This window comes from Phyllostomus discolor, chromosome 1 (assembly GCF_004126475.2).
Source record: "Phyllostomus discolor isolate MPI-MPIP mPhyDis1 chromosome 1, mPhyDis1.pri.v3, whole genome shotgun sequence".
Taxonomy (NCBI): Eukaryota; Metazoa; Chordata; class Mammalia; order Chiroptera; family Phyllostomidae; genus Phyllostomus; species Phyllostomus discolor.
Genome location: NC_040903.2, coordinates 49393571 through 49418016, shown reverse-complemented (window position 1 = coordinate 49418016; position 24446 = coordinate 49393571). Strand labels below are relative to the sequence as shown.

Sequence of the window (24446 nt, the reverse complement as noted above, 5' to 3'; positions counted from 1 at the left end):
GGACTTAGGGTTTTACTTAAAATGTGGAAGGGTTTTGAGAAAGTGAGTGGGACATTCTGTGTTGAGAACAGATGGAGGGGGGAAGCAGGGAGACCTGCTGGGAGGCCAGTGCAGTAATTCAGGTAAGGGATGGCAGTGGTTCTGACCAGGGCAGCTGCCAAATGGCTGTGAAAATGATTTGATTAATATATTTTATAGGGGAAGTCCATACACATAGTGGACAGATTAGATGTGGGGTTGAAGAGTCCCAAAGTAAGAGGGGAGTCAAGCAAATTTTTAAGAATTTGGATGAGCCCTGGCTGATGTGGCTCAGTTGGTTGGAGTGTTGTCCTATAAACTGAAAGTTTGCAGGTTCGATTCCCAGTCGGGGCACATGCCTAGATTGTGGGTTCATCCCGGTCAGGATGCATAGGAGAAGGCAACAGATCAATGTTTCTCTCTCACATCGATGTTTCTCTCCCTCTCTCTCTCCCTCCCTTCCCCTCTCTCTAAATCAATAAGCATGTCCTCAGGTCAGGATTTAAAATAATAAGAATTAGAAAAGGCATTGGCAAAGATTTTTTGTAAGTGGCCAAATAGTAAATATTTGAGACTTTGTGGCACTATGGTCTCTGTGGTAATTACTCTGCTCTGTTTTTATAGCATGAAAGCAGCCACCGATGATATGTAAATGAATGAATGTGAGTGTGTTCCAAAATAAATCCTGACTTACAAAACCAGGCAATGGGATAGAGCTGGCCGGTGGGGCATAGTTTGCCATCCCTGGCCTAGAAGGTGGGAGCTGCCTTTACCTGAGGTGGGAAAATGGCAGGAGGAACAGATTTCCTGGAAGAAGATGAAGGATTCGGTGACAGGCATGCTCAGCCTGAGAGACCTATGAGAGAGCCAAGCGGAGATGCTGAGTAGTCCATCTGATGGACAAGTTTGAATCTGAGAGGTAAGCTCTGGGCTGGAGGTGCTCCTTTGTATGTAAAACCATGAGAATGAATGATGAATAATGAATGGGAGTGAAAAGAGAGAGAAGAGAGGCTGTTTAAACATGAGACAGGGCACTCCAAATTCAGACTATGGTCAAGAGAAGGAACCAGCGGAGCAAACAGTGAAGAAAGGCTGGTGAGGTAGGAGAAACACCCCCAGAGTGTGATATTCTAGCTGCTCAAAGAAAGTGCTCCTGGGAGGGGTCCAGGCAACCACTCACTGCTGCTCAGGCATCACAGTAATGGAGATGAGACTCAGCCCCTGATCTACTCACTGGTGACCTTGGTGAGAGCGAGCTGCGTAGGAGGCTGTGAGCAGAAGGCTGATTAGAGTGGGCTCAGGAGATGACAGAAAGAGCAATATTGGAAATGAAATCTAGGCAACCCTTTAAGGAAAAGGAAGGAAAAAAAGGGAAAGGTATAAAGGGAGAAATGCAGTCAAGAAAGGATTTTTTTTAAAGCTGGGAGAATGTGCTTTTTTTTTTTTTTTTTTTGCTGGTTGAAGTGATTCACAGAGAGAGAAGAATTGCTGGTGAAATGTGCTTCATAAAGTGGACAAGAGGGTTGGGGTTCCAGTGTTTGCAGGGAGTGGCTGGCTTTGGACTGGGACCAGGACTGTTCATTCACACCAACAGGCATGTAAGTGCACAGGCCCAGGAAGGCAGGCAGATATGATGGTAGGGTCTTGCGTGAGTTATCCTCTGGTTTCTTCTGTCTCCTGGTGAAATGGGACAGAATGTAATCAGCTGAGGGTGAGGATCAGAGATGTAGCAACTTTGAGTGGGAAGGAGAAGAAATAACATACTTGAGAAGAGAGAATAAAATCATTGGTTAGGGAACCATTGTGCTTTCCTGGGAAGCTCTGAGGGCTAACTTGAGATTAGTGGGAATGAATTTAAAGTTTCCTGATTCAGACCTTGCTGTACATTCTGCTGGAACATTCTTCCCCCCTTTAACCACACTCTTTTGCTTAGTTAACTCTTAGTTAGGTCTCAACTCAAACACCACTTTCTCTACAGAGCTTACCCCCTTTCTTTTCTTTTCTAGGCTAGGTCAGACTCCTTATCATTTGCTCTCATCACACTGTACTCAGTACTTTCATAGTACTCAGCATGGTTTGATATTTTGTTGAAGTATTTCACTATCTGATCAAAATCTGCTTCACCTATTACAGGTTCCATAGTTGTAGCCCATATCTATTGCTCACCATTGTATCTTCAATGCTAGCCAAGCTCCAGACACATATATTTGTTAAAGAATGATGCATGAATGATAATTTCAATGCTTTACTCTTCCAATAGAGTCCATCTGACCATTGTTTACTTTTCAATCAAAGGTGCTCCAATGCGTATTTTGAGAGGGCCGAAGACGGAACTTGGGTGTAGGGGAAATCCTCACAAACCATAGCTGATTTGCTTCAACAATTTTGATAGGACCATTAGCTATACCAAGAGCTCATATAGTTGACTCAGGGAAACAAGTTTTTCTTGTTAATATTGGCATTACCAGTATCCACATAGTGCCTGGCACATAGGACACTCAATAAATATTTATTGATTAAGTAGAATGAATAATGGACTTGAGATGGTGACGATGGTGATTTAAGGTTAGAATATAGGACATACCTCACAAAATTAGGCATAATATGAAGCATAATTCTTTTGAATTAAGTCTGAATTCCCTGAGTCTGTCTTTATTATTTTCTGGGTTGTACTTCTCTTGCATCCATATAAAGCCATATAGATGATCAAAAGCAAGTTTGGGCCCAGAGAGAAAGCCACTCTGGGAATAACGGGGAAGATTTCCAGCTCTGAAGCCTCAGTCTCCTCAACAACACCTCCCCCCGCTGTGTCCCTCACCCGCACAGTCCTGAGCCTGCAGAAAGGCTGGCGTCTTTTTTGTTCCTTTTGCCATTTTCAAACCACTGTTCCTGTCTGTCTTTAAAAAAAATCCAGTACCTACCCTGGAGACACTCTTCTTTCACATGCACACTAAAAGGCACATACAATATTCTTTGCAATAGAGAGAACCTGGAACTATAAGCCAAAGAGAGTGGCCAAATCCACTGTGGGATATTTGTACAGTGAATACCTTAATGTGGTGAGAAACAAACAATAGCTCCATGAATCTGCACAAATGTGGATTCACTTATGAATCAACATATAATTTGCTGAGCAAAAAAAAAGCTGCAGAGAATTCATGCAGTCTGAAACTTTTATATGGAGTTAAAAAACATGTAAAACCACATAGAAGTAAATATGAGGTGGACCATAAACCAAGATAAGGGATGATAAACACAGATACCAGGTTAGCGGTTATCTCAGTGGGGAGGTGGGAGGAAGAGCAACTAGAAGGGGCACTGAGGGTATTTAACAAGTACTGGTGGTGCTCTATTTCTTTTTATTCTTTGACTCTATTTGTTATAAAATGGAAATAACAGTGCCAATCTTGTGGGGGATCATAGTATGAGAATTAAATGTTAAAAGCTTAGTACAGAGCCCATCATCTAGTCCATACCCAACCCATCATCATTAATATCACTGATAGTTGTTATTATCCATTTTATCACCAGTATCAAAGCCCAAGGGACGTTCAATTCACTGCAGTTGCAATTCACATTAAGTAATGTTCTATTTCTTAAGGTTTCATATATGTACTATATATGGTCTTCTGAATTTAAAAATTTTCATACAGGAATAAAATTCCCCAGCATATTTCATTAGATTTTTGCACTTTATTCTCCCTTATTGCAGCCAACTCCCATTTTCCTGGTCACCTTCCCACCCCCATTTGGCTGACTGCGGTGTTCCCCTCTAGCCCTGCTCCTGCTGTTCGGCTCGGTGAGTTCAGTGTCCACGAGGATGAACCATCTAGTACCCCAGCCTCCCAGTTCCTCCACGTCCTCACCTGCAAAGAGCATGCTCTTTGGAGACACCTAGGCTTCACAGTCCTACTCTGCACCCCCTCCAAAAATCTCATCTTCAGACTCCTCACTTGTCTAACTAGCACCTCCTTTCTTCCCCGCTCTCCTCTTCTTTTCCTGCCCCTCATTAACCCTGCCACCCCACCAAGGTCTTCCTGACCATGTTTACCGAGATGCGGAGGAACTGGCACACTGACACACCCACGATGGGAATGTACTCACGCCGTTACATATTTACAAAACTTCAGGAAACAGTTTACAGTTTCCTAAACAGTTAAACATACAGGATCCAGCCATTCCATTACTAGGTATTCACACAAGAAAATAAAAATCAAAAAGCATATGTGCATATAAAGGTGTGTGTGTGCACACATATACATATGTGTGTATGTGTGTACATATATATATATGTATATGTGTACATGTGTGTGTGTATCAGCTTTATTTATCATTGCCATAAACTGGAAACAACCCAGATGTCCATCAACCTGTAAATAAACAAACTGTAGCATATCCATACCATGCAGTACAACTCACAATAACAGGAACACGATACTGATACACAAAAACATGACTGAGTCAAAGTAATCATGCTGAGTGAAAGAACAATGTGTATTGTATGATACAATTTATATAACTTTCTGTAAATACAAATTAATCTGTGGTGACAGGTCAGGGGACCCTGGGGAAAGGGGCGGTTAGGGGCGGGCTGGGAGGGAGGGATTAGAGAGAGGAGTATGAAGAACCTTTTGGAGGAAGTGGATACATTTACTATCTTAACTGCAGTGAGGTTTCACAAGTGTATATACAGTTGACCTTTGAACAATGTGGGGGCCCTGACCTCCACACAGTTGGAAATCTGCATATAACTTTTGACTCCCCCCAGATTTACCAATAGCCACTGTTGACTGGAAGCTTTACCAATAACACAAACTGTCAATTAACACATATTTTGTATAGTTTGTATATTATATACTGTATTCTTATAATAATGTAAGGTGGAGAAAAGAAAATGTTACTAAGAAAATAAATTCACAGTACTTATGGAAAAAAATCCACATATAAGAGGACCTGCACAGTTCAAATGAGTGTTGTTCAAGGGTTGGCTGTATGTGGAAGTTTATCAGATTGTAGGCACTCCATTTGCAGTTTATCTCACATCAGTAATATGGCAATTTAAAAACAGCCCTTGTGGGCCCTCGGCACTGCCCAACCTGCTGCTGTCGCTACCCTCTAGTGCACTTACTTCCCCGCTCTCTGAGATGACTGCATCACTTCCTCCTCTCTCCTCGGACCTCCATGTTCCTCACTTCCAGCTAATGCTTGGCTTCTCATTTCAGAGAAAACAGATCCAATCCAGTATCTACTTTGTCTTCCTCACCCTCCCAGTCTACCCTCCCAGCCCTGTCCTGGGTCTTCCCGCCTGTCCCCTACTCAAGAACTTGGCTCTACAGATTGTCCCTTTCTTGCTGTGTCATCAGATTTCCCATCACAGACCAACAGGGTTATTTGCACCAGCATACAAACTTCCTGAAATATTTTTCAACCTAAAACACAAACAAATAAAATCTTCTTTGACCCCTCATATTTCTAGCCACTGCCCTTGTCCTCTGACAGCCTTTACAACAAAACTCTTACACATTGTTTGTCCCTGTTGTTCCCACTTTCTTGCCTCTCCCACAAACCCGTTCCAATCAGGCTATTTCCCTTAGCTCACTAAACTGGCCCTTTGTCAAGATTATCATTGACATCCATATCACCAAATCCAATAGCCTATTTGGCCTTTTAATTTGAAAGCCATTCCAAATTATCTTCTCTTATTAGTAATATAAAATTCTGTCCTCAGCATCTTTTCTTAAAAATGTTTTCAGCCTTGGGTGATGTGGCTCAGTAGATTGAGCGCTGGCCTACAAACCAAAGGGTCGCTGGTTCAATCCTTGTCAGGGCATGTGCCTGGGTTGTGGGCCAGGTCCCCAGTAGGGGATGTGTGAGAGGCAACCACACATTGATATTTCTCTCCCTCTCTTTCTCCCTCTCTCAGTTCTCCTCTGTCTAAAAGTAAATAAATACCATCTTTTTTTTTAAAGGAGAAATGTTTTAATTCACTTTGCTCTGCTCCTAGAAAGTTGGCATTAGACTACAAACTGCCTGAGAGCAGAGGTGACTTTAATGCTCTGCTAAAATTTCCATGTCTAGGCCAGAGGAAAGTACATAGTAAGGGCTGACTAAATACTGGTTGAATGAATGAACATTGGCACAACTCAGTCTCAGGAAGTTTCTGAGGTGGGTACGGGCTGACGCATAGTTTCTTCTTTTTATTCACGTTACTTACAGACACTGCAGTAGTGAATATGGAAGCGCTGCTCCTAGGGGAAATACAGGATAGGGTTCCTGCAGCCTCTGGTCCCAACATTTTCATCAACTGATCAATACCTAACCTTGTTCTATGCGTGATTCTGTTTAAAGACTTATTTAATATACAGTGTCGATTCCTTATCATAGAACTCACAGCAACAGCATTAAAACTCACGCCTGACACTCCACCAGGCACATTTCAGCCTGCTCATGATTAGAACACTGGATGACACTTCAACTGTACATTCAGGAGCCATTTTTTAAAAGATTTTATTTATTTATTTTTAGAGAGGGAAGGGAGGGAGAAAGAGAGAGAGAGAGAAAGAGAGAGAAACATCAATGTGCAGTTGCTGGGGGTCATGGCCTGCAACCCAGGCATGTACCCTGACTGGGAATCGAACCTGTGACACTTTGGTTCGCAGCCCACACTCAATCCACTGAGCTATGCCAGCCAGGTCAGGAACCATTTTAAACAAGGAAATTACCAACGAAAAGCACAAAAATGCAAAAACCACGGCACTAAGCAGACTGTGAAAGGGCATTTGTTTGCATGGCAGCACGAGAGCCGAAGCAAGATGGCAAGCATGCCCCACTCAGCCTGAGCTGGGAATGGGCGTGTTGGGGACTCAGTCTTTTGTCACTGTGCGTGTTCGCACGTGACCATGATATCACCCCCAAACCAGTTTGGGGGTTACAAATAAGCATTAGCCAGTAAGCAAATTCATAAATAACGAGGATTGACTGTATTCTCCTACCTTTCTGGGGCGTGTGCAGTGCAGGCCAAAGGCTTCTCTCCTGGGTCCACCCATGGCTGTGTGGGCTGCACGGTGCAAGGGATCAGGCAGATGGTGTACTCCCCCGAGTAGTCCTTCCTGGAAATGCAGAGCAGGCTGGGGTTAGACGGAATGGCTTATGGACTCCTCACCCACCCAGCCACACACCGAGTTCCCTGAAGGAAGAGTCTTCAGACGGTATTGGTGCCCTGCATCCAAGAACGTTCAAGTCTGCAAACACAGTTTTCAGGAATTCATCACTGATTGTCTGATCTTCAGAGCATTAGGTGTTAAACAGAGCTACTTTCATCTATTCCTTTTCATGAGGAAAGCCGAGAAAGACACACTGTCTGTAGAAATCTAAAAGGCTCAGGTGAGGATCACATAGAAATGGCTACTTCCTGTAGAGTTCTATAAACTTGGTGGACGGGCTGTGTTTAGTGTTTCTTGTGGACTGGCACCCCGTTCATCCCATTCTCAACTGCAAAAGCTTTATTAACCAACAGGTGATGTGTCAGCTGTGCTCTTATAGAGAGGTGGCAAATGCCTCAGGGTTAAAGGACGCCCTTCCCAAGAAAGGGCTCCTCTCCCAGATTGCAGCCTCATGCCTTTACAAAGCTGAAGAACATTATCACTCCTCACAGGAGACTTCCCAGCTGGGGACTTCTCAATACGGGGGGTGCAGGATTCTGGAGGTCATGACACTGACAGCAGGAAGCCTGTGTATCCTCGCCTCCTTCATTTCCCACACTAGTCTTCAAGCAGCAGTCCAGCCGTGGCAGGTTGCCTGGAAGGCAGCCAGACATTCAGAAGCTTCAGGAAGATTCCTCAAGGGCCTTGGGAGGCTGCCATCCATTGAAAGAAAAGTGGAGGCTATGAACCTTAACTGTTAGGAGCAACCTGTGAACAGTTCTCACACCCACTGTTTACTCTTTGACCATTTCTTTTGTATTGGTTGTATCTATTTATTATGAAAGCCATAGTAAAGATTTGGTTAAAAAATTAAATAATGCTGTTATGGGACATCCTGGGTCAGGTTAGTGAAATGGGACAGGAGACACTCTAACCCTGGTGTGGCTTTGCCTCTACTTCGGTTGTTTGATTCTGGACACACCACGCACACTCTCAGGGCTTGGTTCCTAAACCCCTTTATGCCTTGCCCTGCAAGTCCATGTGTCTGTATGTCTGCCATTTTCTCATCTTCCTGTAAAGCTTGGAGCAGCAGAAAATGAAATGTTATATACCATATTTGAATTGCATGAAAATTGACATGTATGATGTGAAAACTGTCCTTGGCACAGCTTGGTTTTTGAAAAGTCAGGTCAGATTATGTCGCTCCTCTGCCCAGACCCTGTGTTGGTTCCCACTGCACTGGAGTAAAAACCAAAGTGCACCCCCTGGCCTGCAGGGCCCCATGCTGGCCCGACCCCACCTCCTTAGTTCTCTGTTGCCCCCGACCCTACTCCCTGATCGCTCCACTGCAGTGACTCCAGCCTCCTTGCTGTTCCCTGAGCATCCCAGAAATGCTGCCACCTCAGGGACTTTGCCAGGAAAGAACACCTTCTTTAGGTAATCTGCAGAACCAACTCCTTTACCTACTTCAAGTCTTTGTTCAGATGTACTTTCTCGATGAGGCCTACTCTGAACATCTGAATTAAAACGACAATACACCCCTCCTGCTTCCCCTTACCCTGCTCCATACAGTTTACTTTTCCACAGAACTCCTCAACTCCTATCATGTTATACTACACTTGCTTGTCATGCCTACTCTTGTGCCTCCTTACTCTAAGTGTGGCGTGCAGGGACATTTATTTTGTTCACTAACACGTGGTAAAGGTTCAATAAATATGTGTTAGACAAATGAGTGCAAGAAAACTGCATGATCTCTCAAGCTTACAGTCCCATTTTCCCCATCCTTAGATGCAGTTAAGGTTGATTTCCTCACTATCCCTGCAAATATGTCAAACACCGTCCTAGATGCATGTCTTTAATTCTATAGCTCTTTCCCCCTCTTTTCTAGACATTTCCCACATCAAACTGTGGAGCATCAGCCGCCCTACCTCCCCCAGGAAGCCTCACACGGCTCCCCATCCCATCCTCGCCTCTCCGTTCCCTGAACGGCTATGGTCTTGGGGTTTGGTGTCTCCCACCATGTGCAGAGCAGAGAATTTGTGGTGGTGTTCTTCACTTCGCCATTATCTCTATATTTTATCTCCTTACCTCAAACATAAGCTCCTAAAGAATGTTTATTCAGGATCTACCATGTGCTAAAACCTATGGTTCTTGGGATTCAAGAGAAATCAAGCATGTCTTTTGCCCTTGGGAAGTTCACAACCTAGTGCAAAATGAGAATTTAGTTAGAGCCTTGTACTGTGATGAGCTGTGTCACAGGAGAAGCTGGAACAAAGCAGGAAGAAGGAAGAGGAGCTTCTAGCCATGAAAGGGATCGGGGAAGGTGTCACAGAGGGTCAGCATTTCAGCTGTGGCTCAGAGGAGCCAGAGTTTTGCAAGAGGAATGAAGTAGGAAGGGCGAAGGGAAGGGCAAAGGCAATGGGAACAGATGGCTGGTGGGTTCAGGGCTTGGTGCGATGTTTACTGTGGTGAAAAGGCTGGATTTGAGATGAGGCTAGAAGGAAGGGGATGGGCCTTGTACAAAGAATTGGACTTTAGTGGGTGGTGGGGGGTCAGCAGAGGACTTATTTGTTTGTTAGTTTTATTGTTTATGCTATTACAGTTCTCATCAGCAAAGGATTTAATGAGGATAGTTTTGCTGCCCATAAACTGGGACAAAGTATTACACACACACAGTCTTATGAGCTTCTAGGAAACACAGTCCTTAAAGACTGTTGTGTATTGCTTTCAAAGAAATCATTACACAAAAAAATACCTGACATAAGACCAAAAGCTTATAATTAAAGCAATCTTTTTGAAAATAATTCTTTGAACAATCTGTCCCTTCTTAGCTATAAAACTAGAATAACATTTTCATGATAAATGCAGATCTTACTTTTATGATGTACAATATTTATGTCAGACTCCCCATTTCCCATTATTCTTTCATGGTAATAGTTTACATTTTGTTTTCCCCATTCTTCTTTTTTACAAATGTGATAATTTACTGTTCTGCCTAATTCCTATTCTATCTCTACATTGGGTGTGGGAAGGAATAAATACTGTTAATTATTTTATAGGACATTGAACCCTAAGAGTGGCACCTGGGCCTAATAATCAGAGACCCTGAATTTTTCCCTGCTTATGGCAGCTGGAATGAAATTTCTTTGTTTCTGTAAGGTTTTAGTTGGACGCATTTTCCAGCTTCCCTTGCAGGTAGAAGTACCACATGATTAGGTTCCAGCCATTAGAATGTGAGCATAAGTGATGTATGCCCTGCCTGGTCTTACCCTTACAATAAGGGTGAATTCTCCCCATTTTGTGGGGTCAGAAGCTGATCTGAGCTACACTTGTTGCCTTCTGTGTTTGCCAGACTGTTGTTTCTATCTCTTTGCCTTTTAAAATAGAAATTACAGGATTGATCAAAGAAGATGTTGTACATATATACAGTGGAATACTACTCAGCCATAAGAAAAAATGAAATACTGCCACTTTTGACAACATAAGTGGATCTTGAGAACATCATGTTAAGTGAAATATGTTGGAAAGAAAAAGTCAAAAACTGTATGAATTCACTGATATGTGGGATATAAAACTGAAAGCCACAAATGAACAAACAAGAAAGACAAACAAATAAAAACTCAGAACAGACAACAGCATGGTGGTTGCCAGAGGGAAGGGAGGCGGGTGTGGGGCAGTAAAGGATGAAGGGCATCAGATATATGGTGACAGAAGATGATTTGACTTTGGGTGTTGGGTACACAATGCAATATATAGACCACGTATCATAAAAATGTGCCTTGAGCCCTATAAATTTTATTAGCCAATGTCACCCCAATACATTTAATTAAATAAAAGATATCCAGCCCTTGAAGAAAAGCCCTATTTCCCAAGATCCTAAAAGAATCTGCAGACATTTTGGATCTACCCTTGAGTGCCCCCCGCTGTGTGTACCTGTTATAAGAGCTTGTGGCCCTCCAGAGCTGATACGGAGAATCAAAGGTCTGAGCACTCCACAGCAGCTGCAGGCCAAATTCAATTCCTCCCAGGTGGTCCGGGGTCAGTATGAAGGACTTCACTTCTGGCAGGGTGTGGTGCTCCATCACAAACTGCCCTATTTTGAGGGGAAACACACATACTTATTCGTGACTTTATTGTGCTGTGGTGATGCCCTACAAGTCCTAGAACTGAATATTCCTCAGTCAAGCAGCTAAGGTCATACCTGCCTTCTCATCCTTAGAATATATCCCACTCTGGTTGGGATGTTTAGCACCTCACCTCAGTGCATCATCACACTTGTGATGGTCACTATGATCACAGAGATTTATAAATGATATGAATGCACCTTGAGAAAGTGGTGTTAAAGACCACATTCAGACTAATAGGGGTCCTTATGTGACAGCCAACACTGAATAAACTTAGCATTGAATTCCAACCAACATGTTTCTTAGATGTAGAAAGGTCTCAGTAGTTTATACATAGAAAGAGCACATTTTGATTAAAAAAAAACTCGTTTAGTACCACTTATGTTCTTGGGGGAGGGAGACCATTGTAAACGCGATTCTTTACAACTGCAGTCACGTAGTGTCCTGAACAAGCAGAAGCAGGGAGACTATTCTAGATTAAAGGAGACTAAACAGATATAACAACCAAAGTGTAATATATGAATCTTGACTGGATTCTTCCTTTTTATATAAACAGATAGAAAAGAAACTAATATACAAACAAATAGAAAAGACATTTGGGGTACAATGGAGAAAATATGAATAGGGACTCGATATCATTAGATCAGAGTCAGGTATCTTGGCTGTGCTAACGCGACTGGGAAGTGTAGGGGAATGACCTTGTTCCCAGGACGTGGCTACTGAGGTACTTAGGGTGACCTGACACGCAGCCTGCAACTCGTTTTCAAAAGGAGTGACAAAAAGCTGGTAAGCATGTGTGTGTGTATACACACATGTAGCAAAGTGTTAATCCTTCACTTTGCTTTTAATTATTCTGGCCTTTCAACTTTTCTCTTCGCTTGAAATGTTTCTTCATAAAAAGTGGAGGGGGAAACAGCCCTGACCTTACCTCTGAATTTGGCGTGGGTCTTGAATTCAATGACGAGCCGTCCATCCTCTCGAATATAGATTCTTAATATCTGAAGCCTTGCAGAGAGCACACTGTCTGTCTGGATTCCTGGGCAGGCAACCACACACAAACATCCAAGTTATGGTGTGGAGAAGGCCTCCCAGGCGGCAGCCCGCACGGGAGCTGGCCCAGTGCGTCGTCTGACCAGACACACACATTGACTCGAATGTAACTTAAGAAAAAATGTACATATTCGTATGAACACAGAGTCTATTTAGAGACATTGGCCAATTAAAATTGTAGGAAAGTTCACTCTACTCTGTTCTTTTCCACAGCTCCGTGCTCCTGGACACGGTTTCTTTGTGCCTGTCAGGGCCACTGGCCCAGATGCAGGGCCCCGGCCCAGAGCTCGGAAAAATGGTTTTTAAAACTTCTTATGTCAGCTCTACTCCAGGATGTGGTTAGAACACATGTGCTTCATTGCCCATTTTCTTTTCTTCACCAGGATACCTCCTAGCACCTAACAGAACCATAAGGGAAGTCTGGGTGCTGCTTTCAGTACTCACACCAATGAAGAATTAATGGCTAGCTTAGAAGGCCGGCTCTGATGCCACGACGTGAGTAAACTGTAGCCTGAGTGAGGGCAGTTGTAATCATAGTACCAGGGAATTCAGTGCGACCAAAATCTCAAGGGTGACCAAAGGAAGAGGAGGGAAAGTTACAAAACAAGAACAAAAACAAACGAAAGCTCAAGAACTTATCTGGCCCAAAGTATGAAAACTTCCTGAAGTTAGCCTCCTGTGACAAATATAAAGCAAATAAATGATTTAGCTCAACTCACTTAACAGAAGCAGAGACTATACTATACATGACCAAACATGAGACCTGTGGAAAGAAAACTGCATCTCGGCCTCAGACCCAGTAAATCCCCTCCGGGGGGGAGAGGGAGAACGAGAGCAGGGGAGTAAGGGAAATGAAGTGGGGGTAATTGTGTAGTACAGGACACTGAAAATAGGAAAGAAGCAAAACAAAACCAAAAACCCCTCAGAGCCACTGGAGTGAGTGGCGTGAGTGGAGGAGAGGGCCGTGCGGTTCAGGGGCATTCATGTAGCAGCCAAGGGATGGGGTGGGTGGGGAGACATGAGAGGTGTGTGAGCTCCCTGCCAAGGGGTTGGCACCAATCCAGAGGTCAGCCTGAGGGAAAGGTCATTTGAAAAATTCAGCACGGAAATCCTTTAAGCAATAGTAGGGTTACAGTCCTTTCATTTCAATTTTAACAAAGCAACAAAAGAGCAACCTCTGAGCCAAATGAATAAATAAGTGTGCTATTTCTTTCAATATATTTTTCCATTTCCATGAATCCAATTTGAAGACCCTTTTTGCTCCTTAAACACGAATTGCACCATTTTTAGCTCAGAGAAAATGACTGTGACTGTGCTCCCAAGAACACACACTCCCCTGAACCCCTAATGGGAAGATTGGGACCACCCTCTACTCTGGGGCCTGGCTACACGGGCTGAATTCCTCATTGCTGGAGGCTTTCCAGCATCAACCTATCTGGTCCTCACTCTTCTTCAGGAACCACAGATCAGTACACTTTCCAGACTCCAGGAAGTCCTCCTTTGACTGCCCACACAGCAGCAGGGTGAAGTGTGCAGCTACTGTTAAAAGTCACTACTCATTTTTTCTTCTCATCTTGCTGCAGCATAGAGTAGGAACGGTTAAGATGACAATGGGTATACCTGTTCTCCACAGAACCGTGTCATAGAAGAAGGAAAACTCCATCTCTGTGTGGTGCTCCAAGGAGGCCCAGCCCCTGGGGGCTGTCACGTAGATGTAGGACACGTAGAGAGGCACATGCACGGTCAGGAACGACTGGGCAGAGTCTCTCACCTGCCAAGCAAACGGTGTGCACACAGGGAGGGTTACTTCTTCCCTGGGATGCAAAGGCACAGTATCATCGCAACTCAGTTCGACCTCCGCTCGCTCATTAATAATTATTAATCAAGTGCCCATGATTGTGGCAGGTACCAGGCTAGGAGCCGGGATCTAAGCAATGGAAAAAACAAAATCACTGCCCTTAGAGAACCCACAGTCTAGTAAGGAAGATACATCAATTTTAAAAAAAAGTAAAGTAAATAAAGAGATGGGAAATGGCTGAGAGGCTTCTTAGATAAGGTGATCTGGGAAGGCTTTTCTGAGGAGGTGACACTTGAGCAAATACACTTTTGAAGAGTGAGGAGGAGCTTTGTCTCCACTGTTCAATTGCCAGAAGCCTTGGCTGAGATTTTACAATTTCAGTTATCCCTAGAGGCCTGACCAGAGAGACCCGGGATCCACTCTCAGTGCTGACCCGCACTGACGGTCCTTCCCAGTGACCTGCAGGAGAGCCTGAGTTAGCCCTGGCCGGGAAGACACCCAAGGCCTAGGGGTGAATGAGAGGCTGGCTTGGATGTTTCCGTGAGTACCCACAGCTCCTGTGCCAGGAACACAGGTGGTGGGATTTGATACTGTTTCTAGGAAACTTAGCCAACAGACAGCTCAAAAGTGTGTGTGGTTGGATAATTTCCCACCTCATACAATGCTGTGTTGAAATAACTTTGAAAAGGAAGAATGTACTTCCAAAAGAACATTTTTTTTTCTAAGGGAGTTCCTGTTACTGCTATTAATTTGGTTCAATATTTTTTATTTTACTGTGCAATGGACAAAAACTGGATAACAAGACAACACATGAGCAGAAGGCTTCGTGAGGAAGCTAACTGTGTACATGTATGTATGAGTGGGGGAGCTGGTTTATTCATCTTTAAATGTGTTTTACATTTTCCTTCATAAATATTTCTTTCTTTTATAACAAAAAGCTTAGTTTAAAACAATTTTATTTTTCCACTGACCCAATACACCATGAAACTTACACTGTTTTGAGTATGCAAACATAAAGTGTTTCCATGAGTAAATAAGGGAAAGAGCCAAATGCTTTATTAATATTTAGGACATAAAAATTTCACTTTTAAGTGTATTTTTTCATATTCAGTGTTGTCAGGGATTTAAAATTTGATTCCAAGTTTTTCAAAAGCCTCTACATATTCATCTAAAAATCTCCTTTAATATGCCTAATTCTGTTTTCTTTAGAAAATTCCCAGACTCCATCTGGGTCTCACACCATGTTCTGTCCCTTTAAAATACAGGTTTTGCTAAGTACACTTGCCCTGATCTCACAACTGCTGACACTAGAACCTCCATAACTTCTCGAGTTGACTGGCAAAATTAATTCCCCCACCTCCATTTCTGTTTATTCTCCTTAACTTTCATATTAGTTACTGATTTTAAAAAAGAAAAGCATCCCTGACGAATATTACTGTATACCTATTTTGTGCCAGTTACTGTGTTAGCTGCTTTCCCATGTTAGATTATTAGTGACAGTTTCAGAGGAGGTTCAGAGAGGCCATGTCTCATCCAAGTCTGTCAAAATCTGATACAGATAGGAGTGAGGGCTTGGTTCTAAGTGCTACGTTCTTTCTACCACATGTATCAGCTCTTTCAACCATTTTTAAAGAAACAGACAGTGATACAGTATTTCTGTGCATATATTCCTTCCATGTTGGTTTAAGGAATGGGACATAAATCATGGAGCGCAGACAATACTAACTTTTGAGGGCCCAGGGGGGGAATCAATTACTCAGTTTTGTATGTTCAAGAGTGTAGGGTTTAGACCTGCAGAGATGGAAGGAAAACCTAAGAATGCCTTGAAGTTCTATTCAGTAGAGGGCAGCAGTGTATACAAAATGAGAGAGGCGTACAAAGAAACAAATTGGATTCAAAGACACTTTTCCAAAATGTTCACTTTTAAGTCCTGTGGCAAGTTCCCTCTTCCAGTGTGGTTAAACCTGGTTTGAAATGAAGACCAAACGTGTAATTTTTAGTTCTTTGAAATAACTGCTTTGCTTTAGAATTGTTTTTCCCATGAGGACCCACTAGCCTAGTCCCTTTGATATAACTGCTCACCTAGTACTATTGCTTCTTGCTATAAAATTTTATTTTGCTACTAATGTTTAATGACTACTAAAAGGGTCTATTTATTGCAAGGGTTGCTAGTTTGGAATAGATATGGAATCAAGGTGTTTTAAATAATTATCTCCCCATAAGGCTTAGGACAGAGTGTACCACCTGTCATTTTGACTGATTTCCCCAGGTTGGGGAGAGAACACATCTACTTAGTAATAACTCTACCATAAAATATAAACCTTTTTGGCTTTCCAACATATACCCAGAGGGAAAAACATATATAGTCAGAAAAGAAAACATTAGGTTTTTATAGAAATGACTATATCAGGCAGCAAATTTTTCCATACTAATTTGAACCTTTTCCATATTATGTTTCAACTGGTTGATTAGATGGCTCCAGGAGGCTCTCTCTAGCCATGAGGCTGCTAAAGTCTCACTTGAGAGACATAAAGAAGGCTCCCTTGGCTGGTTGGCCCAGTTCTGGGAACCACTGGATGCAAAATGCTAACTGAAGCACTTAGGAACAAACCGGTTTCACCTGGCAGCTAGGTGCACGCAGCTTTCAGACAAGCCCCTGGAGCACCCACCTGGAAGTCGGCAGTTACAGACCCCCCACAGACATCAATGAGCTCGGTCATGTCGTAATAGGCATCAAAGGTCCAGACGCAGCTCTTCAGGTTGAGGTGTTTGTAGAGCTGGATGGTCTTGGGCTCCCTTACACTGGGGTCAAACTGGAAGGGGCGGTCGTAGCCTGGCCCCATGGCCGCGCTGTCATATACCCTGTCATCCAGGAACCCAGCCTCTGCAGGGGAGGGAGGGACAGGAAATGGTAACTCAGTGTGCAGACTTGCCCCTCCATGGCTGATGGTTGCCCAGAAACTGGGTGAGAAGAAGAAAGACGTCCTTTTGGCATTGAGAGAGCTTTCCCTCCATCTGAGGCTCTATTTATAGAGCAACACAGGGCTCCCGGCAGATACAGGGAGAAGGCAGGGGGGTTGGTTAACTGCCCGCTACCACATGTTCAAGTGACTGGGTTTGCAGACTCCTCTAGAGGTCTGTCTGCAGGAACCAGGGAAGAAAAGGGGAACAAATGACACCATGAAGGAAGAAGCCAGAGCTTGGTGGCCCCGCTTATGTTGGGAAAAAAAAAAAAGGCACACTGCTCTGCCTGTCACACCTGTCCAGGTTGGTTCTATGCTTCATAATCAGTCTTTGAAGAAATGGATTTACTATGCAGATAATTTGCTGATGAGTTTTTATTTTTATAAGATCAAGTTTTATAAGACAGCTTTCATGAAAAGCCAGACATCTAACTACAACCACCCCCTCCCACCAAAGTTTCTGAACTCTTGGGAAAAAAGTCTTAATTTTGTGTTAATGAGTAAATAGCTTGTTAATGATGCTTGACTAAACCTTCCCTGCTACAGGCAAAAATATAGGATCAAATGCTGCCAAGTAACTGAACCATTTTAAATTAAGGAAGACCTTTATGCAGCAGAGCACTGAACACAGGCACAACTGTAGAATACCGGGGTTGAGATCTTTACAGCCCTACAAACAACTACAGTATTCTGACAGAGCTGACGTGTTTCTTCGGATGTTTGACAGCAGCTCCCAACCCTCTGCCCCACAAGGATTAGGATCTCCTTCCCCATGTGTTGAATTTAATTGTGTTTAAGTAGGAAGAGGTGCAAACTTTCAGCTTATAAACATAGTATGTTTCCTTCACCAGCGGCATATGTGGACCAATTAAACTTTTATGTGTAGCCATGGCAGGAATAATTTACACTCAACTAATTTCTAGCGTATAAAGACCTTCACCACCCAAAATGATGCTTAATGAATATGAAAGAGCATATGAATGCTTTTCTATCTTCAAAAACACTGTTGAAAGATTCATCAGTTTGGAAGGGAAGAAGGGAACATTTAAGGAGCACTTGCTAAGGTAAATGGAAACAGACAGGATTGTTTGTACAGCAAAGGATCTTGACACGTGTGCTGCAGGAAAGCCCCCACCTCAGCTGTCAGCTCCTCCAGGGCTGCACGGGCTGCAGAGCGGCTCAGCCTGAGGTCACGCCCTAGCTGGGGCAGCCAGCACCCAGCGACAGAGCCAGAGAGGTAGGGTAGAGAGGTCTGTCTCTTGGGGCTGACAGTGAGACAGGTCTGACGGGTGAGCTCTCTCCAGAGCTCTGTAGAGACTTGTTCAAGGCTTTATCAGGTTGCATTGTTGTATGACTTCTCCCTACACCAACCCTGCCTCTTTCCCTTCCCTGTCACATAGGGTGATCCCTAGTAAACACCCTGGCCCTCGACTCCATTTCTGCTCCCGCTCCTGGATGAACCCATCCTATAACTGCAACATTGGCACTTGAGCTTTCTGAAGATGCTGCGATAATGAGGCTTTTGGGCACAGATCCAAACATGCTCACTGTAGAGGAGAAAAAGAGCACAGATTTACCATGGTCGACATTTTAAAAATGCCAACACATTTAAGTCAGTCAAAGAAAGACAAATACCAAATGATTTCACTTGTATGTGAAATCTAATGAACAATATAAATGAAAAAAACAAAACAGGAACAGAGTCATAGATCCAGAGAACAGACTGGTGGTTGCCAGAGTGGGAGGGGTTGAGGGACTGGGTGGAAAGGTGAAGGGATAGAAAGGTACAAATTGGTCGTTACAGAATAGTCACGGAATATAAAGTACAGCACAGGGAATATAGTCAGTAACACTGTAATAACCACATGTGGTGTCAGATGGGTACTGGAAATGTGGGGGGAACACTCTGTAAAGTATATGATTGTCTAACCACTATGCTATACACCTGAAGCTAATAAAAATATTATCAAATATAAATTGTACTTGAAAAAATTAAAATAATTTAAAAAAGATAAAAATGCTAATGCATTTAATTATCACCTTCATTGGAATCAATTATTTCATCATGTTATAGATGAGAAAAGAATGGCTGGGGAGTGCAGCTATCTCCTTTCAGTTGTGTAGGTAATGGACTAAGGGTCTAAACCAAAGTCAGTTTGGTTCCAAAGTCCTTGTTCTTCCCTGTTGAGGTCATTGTCTGAGCTGCTTAGGTTGGGTGGCTTGCTAAGAAGGAAATCTGCTAGCCATGCAGATCGTGGGGGTGGGAACCCATGAAAAGCAGGGGTCACCTGGCCGTATCCCGAAGGGCCGCTGGGCTGCGAGGGAACGGGACGCCGGCACAAAACTCATCCCTCACCTGCAATGCCTCTGAGATCACGGGTGGTGACGAGATTGGAGCAGACGTGCTGGTGTCTGTAGATGGACTCAGAGAGGAGGAAATGCAAGTTGTGCAAGGGCATGGTGGAGATGAGGGGCAGCATTCCATCCTGGTGTGGGATCTGCACTGAGATGTGGATTCTGGAGGAAAAAGGCAGAAATGAATGCTTAGGTACAGGCCATAAACCACTCACAGGGTACATTTCTTTCTCAAAACCCACTTTGTCTGGACCAGTGAATTTACCAATTTTTTATTCTCTAAAGCTTTTCACATTGCAAGATTTCTCTCTGAACATGAGGGTGTGTTGTACATGTAGTATTGCTTTTTCTCCCAAGAGATCCCTCAGACTCAGGACAATCAAGAATCATAGATTTTTGTTGTTCTATACAAGGAAGGATAACGTTGCAACCACATGTTACTAGAAAGCTTTCTCTTGCTTTAAATGGAAGCTCTGTTCCCTCATGAACTAAAGCCAAGTGACGGATACAGGTGCTGCTCCCTTCTCCGTCACAATGAGGGTGTGGAGGTCGGGTAGGGTCAACACTCCTATTTTTTTTAATGAAAGACATCATTGAGCTCTTAAATGCTAAGGTCATTATCCCCATCCAGGAACATGACTTAGAAATAGTAATATCCCACCGCTCACACTGTCCTTCCCCAGATGAAAGAACCTCCCCCTCTTCAATGGCCTCAATCTGAAATGTGTTCTCCCCTGATCTGCTGGGTTGGCCAAAAAGTTCGTTTGTTTTTTTTTCTGTAGGATGGCTCCAGTAGTGCTTAGTTGTCTTTAACTTCATTTGAAACAAGTTTGTTTGATTGTATTGTGACAGCTGTCAAAGCAGCTTTCATTAAACATAAAAATTATCAAAATTGGTGAATTATTGTGCAGCCATTTTAATATTGAAGATAGAAGAAAACATGCAGCATTCAGTGTATTATGCTTTATTATTTCAAGAAATAATTTCAAGAAACTGAAATGCAAAAAAAAAAAAGTTTTGTGTGGCATAAGGAGAAGGTGCTGTGACTGATTAAATGTATCAAATGTGGTTTGCACAGTTTCTTGGTACCATTGACATGTTGGCCAAATAATTCTTTGCTGTGGGGCTGCCTTATGCACTGGGAGATGTTGAGCAGCACCCCTGGCCTCTCCCCACTAGAAGCCAACGGTGGGAGATAGCTGACATACTCAAAATATTCAAATCAATAAAGTTATTGGTGAAAATGAAAAATGTGTCTTTTATTTTATGGAAAAAACTAAATGGACTTTTTGACCCATGCAATGCATTCCTCAGCATCTAAGTGCTTTTATATCAGAAAACCTGTAACTTATTTATATTGGCTGCTATTTTGTGTATGTTTTCAGACTCTTTACCTTGCCTCCCACTCTGAGGACCAGAACCATGTCCTGCACTTCTTTTGTTTCGCTAGAGGACGTAGTTTATAATTCTGAATAAAATATGAGCTTAATAAATATCGGTTGAGACTGCACCACAATGGAACTGTACTTATAGTCTGCATTTTTTCATTGTTTAAGTTTACATTTTTGGAATATTTATTTAGGTGCATTTTGAGTTTTTACAGCTTATTTCTGGGAGCAAAGACCCACGTTTATAAAAGCAATTAGAATTTTGGGACACGAAGAGGATGACTCTTTTGCTATGAAGGGGTCAACAGTGCTCTGGGTATTTCCATTATTGCTTTTTAAACAAAGTAGGTTTTATTCTGTTAGAATGTAAGAAAGATTTGCATATTTATTCAAATCTGTTCTTTCCATGAAAATGAACCCCTTTCTCTGAATTCAGTTGCTCATAAAGGCACACATATAAATATTATGATGTTTAATGAATGAAGGCATATAACATATAGGAATTCTTTTTCTTTTGCTATGCAAAAGTAAAAGTATTCATCTTCCAACAAAATAATGGTGGCATGGGGAAATATACAAGCACATCTGTCCTCTGAGATGTCAAGAAGCACTGTTCTAGGTACAGGGGATACGAACTAAATAGTCCTGGTCCCTGCCCTCACCTTCGGTTATGGGGGCCGAGACAGAGTGAGGATCATAATGCTCTGAAAGAGGAACATGGATGCCAGAAGAGCTGGAAGAAGGAGGTTCCAAATCAAATTGGGGGAGGTGATGAAAAAGTTCTTAGAAGTGATGCCATGAGCTAGGTGCATATAATAGGTACATATAATAGGACAACTGGATTTAAGAACATGAAGTGCAAGGAGCAGGGAGAGTTGGAGTCAGGAGCAGCAGCATGGCAAAGGCATACCAGCTGAAAGAGTTGAAAGCCCAGGGGAGGTCACAGTGATTCTCTGTCAGGGTGGGAGGACTGGAAGGGAAAAATGACAGGATGAGAGAATTGAGGTTAGGACGGGCAAGGGGCCAGGTCTTAGGGGGGCTTTGAAGAAGTTAGCCTTTTACTGGAGCATGCATTGTCACGCTACCTATTCTGCTGAAGCATCACTCACAGACCTGCCCTGCCTACAAGACACACACAGAAGAGCTGAGATTCACTCCACCCTTTCACTGAGGAAGGTACCTCCAGTCTGACCTGTTCGGATGCTCCTTGTGTTTGACATCCAGATATTTCAAGGTTGCGATGAAGGATTGAGCCTGGAAGCCTCTTGCTGTCCCAGCCACCACTGGGGTGTGGCAGATAGCACTGTCTGTTCCGATGGTAACAATGTTGCTCCGTAAGGGGGTCCCCACATGACCCACCTTGTCTACAGCCTTTGCCACACAACGCACATGGAACCTGCGGCTGAAGTAAATGCTATCCAGGACCTACCAGGAAGAATAAAACATCTCAGACATATGTATACTACTCAAACAACTCCTTAAAATGCATCTTCTGGATGTTAAGACACAACCAATTCCTGGTACAAGATAATCTGTGAAGACAATCTATTTTCCATCCACCCCACCCATCCACCATGTAAGTATTGACTTCCTAAGAGGAACCAGGCACTATGGACTTAAAGCCTAAGTCAGTAAGTCAGACAATGAGCAAACAGACACATGTGAAGCAACAGCCCGGAGGTGACTGGTTACCAGTGACAGTACTGCTCTCTTTGTATTATGTGTTAGGTTCACCATAAGGACCACTCAACTGGTTTTTAGCCCCTCTAGCAAGAGTCATTGGCCTCCAAGTCAATTTTGTTGAGGGCATGGTGTCAGGAGAGATGCTTCTTTCCCAGGAGTTCCTATTTGTCTTTGTTTCCTACTGCTTTCCCTCCTCCAGCCCCCACTTAAGGACCACACACATTGCAAGAGTTACAATAACATGCAGGCTTGAAGCTGAGAACTTGGCTTCTGACACCTACTAGACTTTGAAGGTCTTTCTACAGATTTTTTTATGCTCCCAGACATAGAGAAGCTGTGAAAGTGCTTAACTCAATCTATGCAGAAGCAATGGGAGGTCTCCAATACTCTTTAGGTTAGAGAAGCAAATAACAGGAATAATTAATTAGTAGTACTGTGTACCATAGACCTCCCACAAAGCAAACCTACAAACTTATAAATTCTACCCATGGAAACAACGTTCACTGAAGTCTATGAAAATTTAAAGAAGATTCTTCTATTAAAATTTTTAACAAGCTGCCAAGACTTTATTTATTTATTTATACATGAACTTAGTTCAGAAGGGATTTAAGGCATCTTACAAAAATGCATAAAATACAATGGTGTGAAATAAATAATTGAGGAAATAAAGATAGAGCGAAGGACACTGGGATAAAAGTATCAGTCATCGCTTCATTGCAAGAAGGAAAACTGCAATATAAAGTAAAGTTATAAATGTGGTACCTGTTAAAAATGTGTATTTGGCTCAGGTCAGACCAAATTCACTTCATGGTTTTGTTGAATGGAGAATTAGACACTTAAACAATATGCTGTTAAGGCTTGCTATTTAAAGTTTTTAATAATACAGAGGATATTTTAAATTTGAGTTCGGCTATGTTGCAAAAGACTTAACCTTCTATCCTTTCTGAATAGGCCGCACCAAAGCAATGGCTGTGAGTGACCCTGCTTTATCCAAAGCCTCCCATCTGTGTCTAACAGCTTCCTCCACTATCATCCTATCAAAGTGATGTGCTTCTTTTTTTAATCCTAACCTGAGTACCTTTTTTTTTCATTGCTTTTTAGAGAGAGAGGGGAAGGGAGGAAGACACATTGATATAAGACAGAAGCAGCAACTAGTAGCCTCCCGGATACTCTTGGTCTGGGGGCCACTCCAGTACATATATGCCTGGACTGGGTATTGGGGGTGGAGGATCAAACCTGCAACCTAACTTTGTGCCCAGACTGGGAATCGAACCTGCCACCTTTCAGTTATGGGATGATGCTCCAACCAAGTGAGCCATACCAGCCAGAGTGAAGTGATGTACTTATTAAAGTGAGAACCAACTAGGAAAAATTTAGATAAATGCAGTCTGAAACAAATCTCTAATTTCCAAAATTATCAAGTGTACTAATTTCAATGAAAAATCAGAGTGCTTACTATGTGCCAGATATTGGGCTGAGCCTGTATCTCCCTGATTTCAGCTTCTTCTGAAGAGAATGAACTTGCTGGTGTGACCAGCAGTCCCTGGAGCACACTGCTGCCCAAGCCTTGGAAAACCTTCGCTGTCCACTGCTTTCTGGCTGTGGCAGAGGTATTGATCTGGTCTCCAAACTCTCTGAGGATAGCAACGGCATTGTGAACCTCTTCCTTTCATGTTTTCCCACAGGACTTTGTAAAATAATGATTACTCAGTAGAATTTTATCCTTTTGTTTAATAACTGGCCCCTACTATGTGTCATCAATGTGCAGACCACTTTGGGATATATAAATGTGGTAGAACAAGTTTACAGCTTACTACTTACTGAATGCATGGACAAAAAGTAATCATCAATTGTACTTACCCGGAACCTTGGCCTTATTATGCTATTTATATGTCACTTTTTAAAAAAGATTTTATTTACTTATT

At 42.8% G+C, this 24446-nt stretch overlaps 1 protein-coding gene across 1 annotated transcript in view; it reads right to left on the bottom strand.

The window, feature by feature from the left end:
* Window positions 1-24446, bottom strand: part of FRAS1 (Fraser extracellular matrix complex subunit 1) — a 423042-nt gene that overhangs the window by 10977 nt on the left and 387619 nt on the right. The window contains exons 64-70 of the mRNA XM_028505680.2: window positions 22031-22263; window positions 19452-19612; window positions 16802-17016; window positions 13955-14105; window positions 12213-12320; window positions 11094-11253; window positions 7011-7127 (exon numbers count right to left, since the gene is read on the bottom strand). Of these exons, the coding sequence (XP_028361481.1) occupies window positions 7011-7127; window positions 11094-11253; window positions 12213-12320; window positions 13955-14105; window positions 16802-17016; window positions 19452-19612; window positions 22031-22263 (1145 nt within the window). The remainder of the gene's footprint in view (window positions 1-7010; window positions 7128-11093; window positions 11254-12212; window positions 12321-13954; window positions 14106-16801; window positions 17017-19451; window positions 19613-22030; window positions 22264-24446) is intronic.